We start from the raw sequence: 12,214 nt of genomic DNA on the forward strand, positions 1-12,214 counted from the left end.
ACCTGTGTGTTCCATCCTCATTCTTCAAGAAAGCTTCTGCCTCAAGATGTGTGCCACTATTTTTATTTAAATGCAAGACCCATGAACATGCATATGAAGAATTTTAGACCACAATAAGAATATACTGTAAGTGTAACGTTTCTTGTATAAAGTTGATGATTGTTTTGTTACAGTAAAAGAACTTTCTCATCATTGATTATTATAACCAGTTACTAATGCTTGATTCTCATTCAGCCATTATTGATTTATTCTGTAAGTGTAATCGTCTGATAACTCTGATGAAGCAAGTATTCGGCTGGTCATGTGATCTGAACCTCATGACATTAAACACATTTTCTTTTTTTTTCTAGTAAATTCATGTTAATTTTATGTTCAACTTTTTAATGAGTAAAATCATTAAGACGACGGGATATTGCTTGACAAACCTGTTTGGAAACAGTCATTATTTTTCTACTAGTGGTGCCGCCATTGATGCAGAAATTATATTCAAATTTAAAGTAAAAAATAAATGAAAATTGACCGATGCAGCACATCAATATTCCCCTACAATAGTCTCTAAATGTCACGTTATGGAAGTTGAATGGATTGTGAGTGTCGTTTATGGACACTGGAATAATACACACAATTGTTCTGATCATTCATCTGTAGTGCTTCCATGTTTTAAAGAGCATTACGTCTAGACATATCCTCATAGATGAGATCATAACACATCCTGAAGGCTGATGTCTTTACACACATTCATGAGGTGTAACAAGGTTGTTTTGATGACCTTGATTTTCTGCAGTGCTAATTAAGTTACAGCTCACATTGACTGATTGCAATGACATAATAACTGCATATTGTAAACTGCCTCACATTCTTTTTTAAAATGCAAAAATTATGAAACGCTGAATATTTCAAGCTGTAGCTTTGTCTGTATGTATTATAGTTTTGTCTATTAGGGCTGGGTATTGACACAATTTTCACAATTCGATTCGATTTCGATTCACAAGCTTGCAATTCGATTCGATTTCGATTCTGATTCGAGTCGATTTAATATTGATTATTTTGGATATCAGGGACAATACATGGCAAATTTTCTCAAGGAAAACATCTCTTAACTCATGCTGTAAACTATGGGAGTCAGTAGAAGCCTATAGGCTTCATTAGCCTACTGTAATATTGAAGGTAAAAATGAACTGATTTGTATACAAACACTTAAATTACACTTTTATTTATTTTTATAATAATAAAGTTATATGAATACAAACATTTAAATGGTGGCTGTCAGAAAAACCTGCCAGATTTATTCAAACAAGCATTAAAAATTGAAGAACATTACAAATTATAATGAATATGTAATATGGTGCATATATTTAGCAAAATGCTCCTCTCTAGAGTTAATATTTCTAGCTGACTGACGAGTTTATGGTCACTGGATATGGTTTTTCTGAGGTAAATGTGACGTTACATGACATTGTTTACAAGCTGATTTACTGACATCTTTCCACGGTTGAAACACTGTTCCACGAAATTCCACGTCACATGATACGGATTTCGATAAGTTGTACTCTATCTTTTAACACACTTTCAGAAGCTCATTCATGTTTATCTCACGCTGTAACTGGTGTTATTAAGGCGGAAGAGAAGATCATGTGCTTCTCTTGAGCTGAGCCAGAGCGATCTCACGCCACAGCGACAACACGGTATTTATGTTTTTGAATTTCGTAAGAAAATGGACGTAATTTGAAATCTGAGACTTTGTTTCATATCAATAGTAACAAAGCACAAAGATGATGGTGATTTATTGGATGGGAATCTGAGACTTTGTTTCATATCAATAGTAACAAAGCACAAAGATGATGGTGATTTATTGGATGGGAATCTGAGACTTTGTTTCATATCAATAGTAACAAAGCACAAAGATTATTGCGATTTATTGGATGGGATGCGGCGCTACAATGTTACATTCATTCATCAACTGAAAACAGGATGACTAATCGATTCTTGGGATTTAAGAATCAATGTCGGTTCGTAAAAATGAGAATCGATTAAAATCGAGAAATCGATATTTTTTACCCAGCCCTAGTGTTTATGTTGTTGTTCATTCAGGAAGTGGCTTTCAGATATCTCTAAAATAATACAAATATGTGTTAAGAAAGAGTCAAAAGTCAAGAACTTGAAGTGGAAGGATAGTGTGCTGTTCCAAACAACTTGTAAAAGGTTTGCAGAAATAAAACCTGTAAAAAGCCCCAAATAACTGGTTATTATTTTTTTATATATTTTAAAATTGTACAGTAAACATTGACTAGGGATGCACCGATATGAACATTTTGGCCGATACCGATACCGATAATTCTTTATATTTGGAAAGCCGATAACCGATATATTTACCGATAAATCTAATTCCACATTTTTATATAATTTTTGAGAGCCTGATTACAAAAACAAAAATCTTACCATTAAAAGCAATGTCCCAAACACACAATCATAATGCTCTCATTATAATTTTATGTAGCCGATGTTGCACTGAACCGAATTTTCCGAATTTCCGTGATTCCAAATCCATCATGTTGAACAGTGCGCATCTGAAGTGTCTCGGCTGAAGGAAATAATACATTATTTATCGGCTTTAATATATCGGCCAAATTTTCTTACCAGGCCGATAATAGTAAAAATGAACATATATCAGCCGATACCGATATTATTGTGCATCCCTAACATTGACACATTTTGAATTCTTAAGCAAGATGACTAAATACAAACGGCAACGTTTAGGAAAGTACATTTCCTTCATTATTGTTTAGTGTGTGTGTGCAAAATGCAGGAACAGATCCCAAAATTGTGATGGTTGACATAGTGATGATAACTATAACCAAGAAAAAAGATGCCAACAGTGTTTTATGGTAGATGTTTTTGCCGAAAGACTGGAAACCTATTATTGTCCAGTATTTTTTAGTCCGGTCTTTATGCCTTCATTGAAAAGGACAGTAGAGAACTGACAGAAAGATATTTAGAAACATGTCTCTGTGTTGTTTTTGGTCCATGCAATGAAAGTCAGTGTATTCCAATGTTGTTTTGGACCCCATTGACTTTCCTTTAATGGACAAAACCAGTTGAAACTTTCTTCAAAATATTTTCTTTTATGTGTGATTTGTATATGTACATTTCTGAAATACATAACTTAGACAGTTACCTCTGATAACAGATCACTGTAAATTGTCAAGCATTTTGTAAAGCTGCTTTGAAACGATGTGTAACGTGAAAAGCGCTATACAAAAAAAAGTGAATTGAATTGTATGCAGACGAAAGAAAGTCATAAAGGTTTGTAAATGATGACAGAAACCCGTTAATGCAAATGCCACTGGCACTGAAATACAATTTGATTGTCATTCCCATAAAGAACTGAAGTCTGTGTGTACAAAACAGGGTTAAACACCGTCTAAAGGAATGGAAACGCTCATTATTTCCTTAAAGAAACAGGCCCGTTCATTGCTGTGTAGAACGTGTCACTGAATATGTTGCTCAGCACAATCATCACGTCCTCCGAGGTTCAGCTTTGGTGAAACTCACCGCAGGGATCTGTCCTTACGTAAACATTCACCATGTTACTCACTGTGTGCTGCTGGAAAACCTGACGGGACTCGTTCTGGACGGCTGTGAAGGAATACTGAGGGAAAGCTAGGGAGAAGACGAGTCCCGACTCACACACACACGCTCTGGTCTCTGTAGACATGCACAGCGTTCTGCTGGAAACACCTGAGCCGGGGACGATGAGGAGAGACGCTCTGCTGGTGACGCTCATGTGCTGCATGGGTCAGTGGATTACTCCTGGCTTTGCTAAAGTCTGCAGGTTTTAGCTTGATTTTTCACTTTCCGGATCTGCAGAGTTTATCTTTGTCAGTGCTGAAGGGTTCAAAGTGCATGTTTCGCTGCTGCGGTCAGGTTGAGTGGACTCTGCTGGGACACTAACAGATTCAGGCTTTGCTTTCTGGTAATTAGAGGTGTGGCTGTTGCTCATACTTGGGATTGAAGATTAGAACAAACCCCAAACAATGTGTCCTTGCCGAATGACAAGTGTGGCTGGGTCATGTTTGTCCGGGTTTTACCATATTGGTTAATTGGCGGATATTAGAGACTACTTTAATTCAGTGGTATTGATTGATGTTGGATATATATTGGCTGATATGTGACCCTGGATCACAAAACCAGTCACATGTCGCACGGGTATATTTGTGGCAATAGCCAACAATACATTGTATGGGTCAAAATTATCGATTTTTCTTTTATGCCAATAATCATTAGGATATTAAGATCATGTTCCATGAAGATATTTTGTAAATTTCCACCGTAATTATATAAAACATTTATTTTTGTGAGTGAATGCACCCTCTGATTCCATACACCAATGGAAAGCTTATGTATTCAGCTTTCAGATGATGTATACATCTCAATTTTGTGGTCACATAATGTATGCTTGATTGCGCTTGCTCTTTTCCTTGATGTTTACATTTTGATTGCCAAAACTATATTTAATGCAGAGCTGCAAGATTAATCGTTAATAGATGGCTCTCGATTTAAACACCCACTCGATCTTAATCCCAAATGACAACGATTTGCTTCTGTCTATTAAACCTTTGACAAAATCTGATCCAGAGAGAGCAGTTGTTGTGTACAGTATAGGGATGAAACGGCTTCACAAACACTCTTTTCAGCCACACAGTATCGTTATTTCTGTCTTACAATCATTCATATTATCACAGAAGTACTGGGATAAAAGTTTATAGTTTAGATATAAACCCTGATGTCTACGGCACTGATCAAAATAGAGCAAATCACCTTTTGAAAGTAACTTGATGCTTCAAATAATGATCGAGTCGATTACATCATTACACCAGTAGGTGGCGACAAGTGACTGTTAAAAACTGTATTTGTCATTGAATCATTCATTCAAGAGATTCTTCAAAAACGCTGATTCATACAGTAATGAAACAAGTGAAGACTTCTTGAGTGAGTCATTGAATTATTCACTCAACCGTTTTGAAAAAATTATTCATTTAGATGAAGTAAATGTTTTAAATGCACTGCAGCAATTAACATTTTGCCAGAACCTCTAGTAAATAGCATGTTATTTTGTGTAGTTGTCTGTTCAGAATCATGAGCATCAGTAGCATTTTAAATGATTTTAAATATTTATATTTTTTATTTATTAGATGACAAAGTAGTGTTGTTGTTTACTAAAGCTAAAACTATTAAAAGTTTATTTCATTAATTTACGTAAAACTTAAATAAAATAAAATGTAGATGAAAAACTTAAACTTAAAAAAACAAATAAAAATTTGAAATAAATAAATGAAAGGATCTAAAAACAAAAACGAATAAAATTACAAAATCCATAACAAAATCACTAAAATTGACTAAAATTAAAATGAAAAAAGTAAATGCAAAATAAAAGCAAATTCTAAATTTTAGATAATACTATAATAGTAAAACTAACACTAAAATATCACTGCACACAGTATAGCATTTATTATTGCCCATATTTGCACATCAATTATGTTCTGATATCTGTTATTGTGTCACATTCGTCACATTCAGCGTTCTTCTCCTTTTTAAATGGATTTTGAATGGGAAAATATCCTTTTAAATCTCCCAGATAACATATCTGTGAAATAAACATGACATGCGTCGCATCGCACACCATTTTCAAATGTGTTTTTGCATGATCATTGTGCTAATCTTTGTAATATCTCAAATCATGCTGCATGTCGAGGCGAGGTGTCTTTTTCTAAGCCATCAGACTCTCCTGATGAATGATAGACTTCAGACAATCCCATACACTTACATTTGAAGGAGAGAACCGTTTCCAGAGAGCAGAATATCATGTTCAGCAACCACCCAGTAAATAGTAAATGCATAGCAACACAAGTTTTCAGAGGCGAACACCACAGATTTCCCCTAAAACATGTAGTTCCAGTGTTAGTTGTAGGTCATCCCTCTGTTTTAACTGACAGATGGTGAAATAGTCCGGGTTTCTTCACGGTCTCTGTTAGAGAACAGGGCCTTTTCAAATATTAACGTGCAACAACTGGTCAAGTAATGATGACGATGATGATGATGATGATGACGATGTTTGATTCCGAGCATCTGCATGATGTTAAGCACTTTTTAAGTTTGCATTGCTTTATAAATGAAGCTGATTGTTCACTGATGGGGTTTTGAAATGCTATTTGTATTTCCATCATACTGCTGGTTTATGAACAGACGAGTCCTCTCCCAGCTGAGCTGTCTGTGATGCGGGCCTGTCTGTTGCCATGGACACAGGAAACAAAATACTGTGGTTGGGAGAGCTGTGTAATGGAAGCAAGAGTTGCCCGGGATTCAGTCTTTTTCTGTAATTAGCTTTCACATCCTGTCCAGAGTTCTAGATTAGAAACATGACATTACAGCATGACAGAAACCTCACATGACAGCTAACATTAGTGTGTTTTTCATCAGCTAACATAAGTGTGTTTTTCATCAGCTAGCATTAGTGTGTTTTTCATCAGCTAGCATTAGTATTTTTCCCAGGTTGCAGCTTTTGTAAAACTAAGCAGAATGGGTACATACTATCTTAATCTAATGGCGTTATTATATACGACATTATATGTATATTTTATATTTTATACATTATATTTTCAGATTAATACATTAACAGGTCTTCCCACTTCTTGTTCAAGTATGGTTTTCTTTTTGAAATAAAATTATTTGATGTACTAGCGATGCACTGAAATCAATTTTGTATTAAAACACTTAAACCCAATATTAAAGTTTACATTTAGCTGAATGTTTAAATATATATATTTTTGGGGGTGCAGGATATAAACACAGGAAGTGGTAATGGTAACAAAACTATTTCAAAATAAGAGTCCCAATAAAACATAAACACAAACTAGTATCATGCTAGCCTACTATTTGTTGTATTGCTTTTATGATGATTTAAAATCAATAATAGTTTTACAATCATCTTTACTGTAATACAATAAAAGTATTCGTGCCATTGGTTGAGCCAGCTGTCAGGTGTAATAGACAACTGGATATGATGCCAATGCTAAATTTATTCTGAAAGCAGTTCTAACATCAATCCCTCTTGTTTTTCAGATGAAAGAGACAGAGTCCAGAAAAAGACTTTTACAAAATGGATCAATCAGCACCTCTTTAAGGTACGTCTGTTTTTCGTCTTGTTTTTAAGGCATTGGGGTTGTGTATCAGTGCACATTACTGTGGTGACTGTTGCTTGAAGAAACACAACAATATGTTGTGATCTGAATTATAGCAACAAACAAACAATTATAAATGTACAAATAAATGAACTCTGAAAAGGAAAGTGTTAACATGTGCTTTAGTTCTGTTTGGGAGGGACCTGGAAACGCTTCATTAATTCTTCAGGTGTGTCAAAGTCTTCAGGGCATTTAAAGGACAACTTTGATTTAAAAAAATTGATCATATGATCAGTTTATTAACCGTGAAGCACATGCTGGAGTGCCTGAAAATCCCACGATATGCAGAATATACCATTTCCTGTATTAAAAGAAGTCGTCTAGCTCATTTTATTGTGAATAACATGTATAATATTACTCAGTCAAACCTGTTTTATTTTCAGTATTTTCCAAATGAGTTTCAACTACCTTTTCAAGTCTCTGCAAAATGTTTTGTGTTCATTTAGACTTCATTTCAGGCACTCCTAGGCAACAAACTTATCCAAGATGGCAAGTAACAGCATGTCCAGTGATCTTCAATTTAAGACACATCTGCAATCACATAAATGACCTCATAGATAGCTTTGTTTTTATTACTGTCAGTATAATTACTGTCATTAAGGTAGCAAGATAATGCACCATAAAGAAAAAACAGGTAACAACATGTTGGATAATTTGATATGATAATTATTATAGTTCACTTTTATAGTTGTGGAAAGCTCTACATGATTTGAGTTAAGTGTTTAGAGCGGATTATTATTATATATTAGCGGTGTAACGGTACACGTATTCGTCTCGGTACAGACGTCACGGTTCGGTTCATACAGTCAGATGATGAATACAGTCAGTCACAGGCGATACACACTCCAGTCCAGAAGGCGGTGCGCGCGGTAATGCAAAGCTGTTTGCTAACCGCCACAACAGGAAAAAGAGCAGAAGAAGAAGAGATGATCTACGCACCAGCCCAAACGAGTTCAGATGAGATGGTCCTCACTGCAGAACACGAAATCCAGGGGGAGGAGTTGGATCCAGATCCAACTCCTCCCACCTTACATATACCTAAACCTACCCATCTCCACCCCTTGATCCCTAAACCCTCCCCTAAACCTACCCATCTCCACCCCTTAGATCTGGATCCAACTCCGCCCCTTGGATCTCGTGAACTGCAGTGAGGTGCTACTGGTTCAGATGGCACACAATGCTGAGTTTCCATTCATTTTTGTGATGTGCTCCACTAACTTCACGAAGGGAAACCAGGATGGCAGAAAGAAGCATCCTGTTTGTTTTCTTTATTTGACAAAAACACAATGATTTGTTTTATTTAGAGCACACAAATAAAAACAGACCCTTTACAGTTTCCAATGATGTCTTACTCTAGTCTGTATGACCATTAATGACAGAGTATTTTAAAGTTGCCGTCGGCAAGATTTTTTCGATCATATTCACTGAAACCGACACTATGCTCCGACAGAACAACATAAATCAGCCGGTTTTAGAAAAAACCCTGCGCTTCTACCTCCACCTGGAGCCTGTTATTTGTTTAGCAAAAATCCAGCGCTCCCGGTTCTTCTGGTCCAATCAGCGTAGGGCTGTGTGAGATCTGACTGTCAATCACAGTTCGTGCACACGCCACAGATACCCCCCCCCCCACCCTCCCCTCTCGCGCACGTTACAATATCACATGCACACGCCTGAAGTTCGCAGATGTGTTGAATTGTATGAAGCGTGATGGCGGAGAGAAAATCTACTAACAAGCTTCCAATTCCTCGGTTAACAACCAGAGCTAGGAGCTCCAAAATAACCAAGGAAAAGAAAATGATACTTCGATGCTGAAGAGACTGGTGCATCACAGAAACTCTGGTGCACACGCACCGACGAGCACGGACTCGATAGGAGGGTGCTCGCTGGCAGTGGGGGAGGGGCATGAGAGTTGTAATCATTCAACGTTTTGGCTAAATCCCCTCAATCTGCCAGACTTGCCGACTGCAGCTTTAAGTTGTTTCTGCTGTTCTAATGAGACACAATCATTTGGCATTGTGTCGATTTGTGTCGTGGAAGGTCTCACTACAGTCCAGTGATGATTAATGCGTGTCCTGGAAATGGGAAGCATCAGGAGTCGCTTTACTCGCTGTGAAAATGTGAAGTAGGCTCTTATCCTTCTGTGATTTAAAAACAAAACAAATTATATTGAACTTTGTGCATACTTTATTGTCACCGCATGTGAATGAATGAAGATGTGGCGGGTACACATAGTCATGTTGTGAATAAGACAACATCTGAATTGCAAACCCCGTCATGTTGCGGTTGTTGTTGTTTTCGGCGTATACCTACTGTACCAAAGCAACACCATTGCCATAGAAACCAATGCAGATATTCGGGAAAACTAAAGAGCGCCACGGGACACACAAATCTGAACAGTTGTGATACACAGTCAATAATTCAGATCAGATTCCAATCGGATTAAAGACGCTGTATAGTTGCGCGCTTTACTACAGCCACACATCAGTGACAGTTGGACAATATAACAATAAATCATATCAATATTTTTCAGCACAGATTTCAGTATTACACATTTTACAGTATTGTGTAAAACTACTACTAAATATTTGTTATGCTGACTAGCAGCTCATGGTAAAGTGTAACGGACTGACCCAGATCCCAGTCTATTTTAGTCATGCAGCTGTGGTTGCTGGGAATTATGAACAAGAGGACCTGGGTGAAAGCAGGTCAGTAAGGCAGAGAGCTGACTTCAGCAGTGTGGCATTCAGGACCAGCGCGGGGCGACGGTCATACAGTAGCGAAAGGCCTTCGGATAAGACGTCTGTCGTTAGCCAGCGTCTCACGGGAGCGCTAGTGTTTACTGTTGGGAAACGCTACAGTCCTGTATGTGTATGTGAGGGATAAAAGAGCTTTCAACACAGCAGAAGGGATGATTCACTGTGAAAAACATCCTCTTACAATGGTCAAACACCATTCCTGAGTACTCGTGTGCAACAAGCAATGGCTATTTGACTATGACTAAATGATTCATATCTGTTGTTTTTACAGTAAGTGCAGATATGAACTGGTTTGGCATTTGTCAGAGCTGCTGATGAGCTTAAACATGTCAGAGTTGTGTCACTTCTGTCTAGTGTATTTCTTGGTTTTGTGACAGAGCTCTGACACTTCTGTTTAGTCATGTCTTTGTGTGGGCGCGCGGCTTCGAGCGTTCTCTTGTCTGTCTTGTTAAGTGTGCGGGGCGTGGTGTCTGGATCCCGGCACATCTGTCTAGTTTGGTTTCGGTTCTGTGTCGGGATTCGGACACTCATGCTCCACGTGTTTGTCCTCTGTTGTGAGCGCACCGGATGAGCTTTCGCTCATTCTTGTCGTGTGAGCGTTCGGTTTCGAGTTCGCTCTTCTGTCCACGTGTGTTGTGTTCTGTGAAGCACGCGGTTCGTGTTTTCATCGGCCGTGTGCTTTCATGTCATGTTTTGTCTTGTGCTGTGTAGCACTTGTGTTTCCCACTAGCTGTGTGCATTCATGTTGTCATGTTCTGTGTGAACACGTGGCTTATGAGCGTTCTCATTGGCTGCGTGTTCATGTCTCGTTTTTGTGTGAGCACATGGCTGGTGAATTGTTTTACTGGCCATGTGCTTGTGTTTTTGTCATGTTTGGTGTGAGCACATGGCTTGTCATGTGTTTCCTTGTGCCATGTGCTCTCCTGTTGATTGTTCAACCCCTCTCATCTTGTTACTTGATTATTGATTTATTTTCCCCACCTGTCCTCCCTCGTTCCCTGCCAAGTCAAAGTCAAAGTCAAAGTCAAGGTCAAGTCTAGTCTCTTGTTTCCCCCCTCGGGGTAGTTTTAGTTTTTTTATTCAATAAAAGCCCATCAGCCCCCCCCCACACACCACCCCCACACCACCCTGACAGAACAGGCCTTTTCAAGGTGCACTGGTGTCTCACAATCATAAAATGTGTGTGATCAGGTCCTTTGTCTTTTACAGTTTTTATCAATCGCGTTGGCTCCATTCTCAAATGAGACTTTCATTCTCTCAAAACAATAAGTTCAGATCTCTGAACAATTAGTTTCTTGTTCACATCAGATTTGAATGTATTATTGATTTAAGCAAATTGCATGTGCTTTGGCACATGTGTGCAAAAGAGTAAGTACAATTGTCTACAATTTGCACAAGGACTAAATGCATACGGATTGTCAAATATTTTGAAATATCATTCATTGCTGGAGATGATTCCCAGTGAAAGGATCCCTGGCGAGTCCTTAAAGGAAACTTATTTATGACATGATTGTCATAAATTCTCCTGTATGATTGATAGATAGATAGATCAGATAGATAGATAGACAGACTCCATTATTTCACACTTGTAACTAATTTAATGTTAAATATTGAATGATTCTTGACTGCTATTCATTTGATTTTTAGCATCTGAAATCAATTATTGTCCAAAACAAATAAATCATGATTCAAAAACCCACGTTTCAAGTTCAATGCATATGCAAGACTGATGTTTTCATACATTCTCTTCTCTCTTTGTGGCAGGTACGAAAGCACGTGAACGACCTGTATGAGGATTTGCGAGATGGACATAACCTGATCTCCCTTCTGGAGGTGTTGTCCGGAGAGACACTGGTGAGTGTTGTTCAATCATCACTGAATCCGAAACACACTTGAAGCGGAATACTTGAACACGTGTGCAGTCACTTGCTGTTTTTGAAGGGGGCATCTTAGATTCACCATCCACACCAGTCCACATCTGTGTGTGAGTGTGTGTGTGTGTGTTACTAATCCAGCAGGCCGATTAAATGTGCGCTCACACACTGAAAAGCTTTGCTAAAAGTGACGTAACCAGTTCCTGCACACTCATGCTTTACAGCAACTAAAACATCTGTGTTAATAGTGAAATATGTGAACATGCTTTTGCATATTTACACACTAGTGTACAACAAACCCTTCATATTCACACTATTATAGCAGTTTTACATTAATTCAGGTCCA

The 12,214-nt window shown here is 37.8% G+C and overlaps 1 protein-coding gene across 3 annotated transcripts in view; it reads left to right on the forward strand.

The window, feature by feature from the left end:
- dst (dystonin) overlaps positions 1 to 12,214 on the forward strand; it is a 200,758-nt gene that overhangs the window by 39,904 nt on the left and 148,640 nt on the right. For all 3 annotated transcript variants that reach the window (XM_082153876.1, XM_082153877.1, XM_082153878.1), the window contains exons 5-6: positions 7,120 to 7,181; positions 11,759 to 11,848. In XM_082153876.1, coding sequence (XP_082010002.1) covers positions 7,120 to 7,181; positions 11,759 to 11,848 — 152 coding nt within the window. The remainder of the gene's footprint in view (positions 1 to 7,119; positions 7,182 to 11,758; positions 11,849 to 12,214) is intronic.

The sequence above is a fragment of the Leuciscus leuciscus genome, assembly GCF_965113295.1.
Source record: "Leuciscus leuciscus genome assembly, chromosome: 22".
Classification (NCBI taxonomy): domain Eukaryota; kingdom Metazoa; phylum Chordata; class Actinopteri; order Cypriniformes; family Leuciscidae; genus Leuciscus; species Leuciscus leuciscus.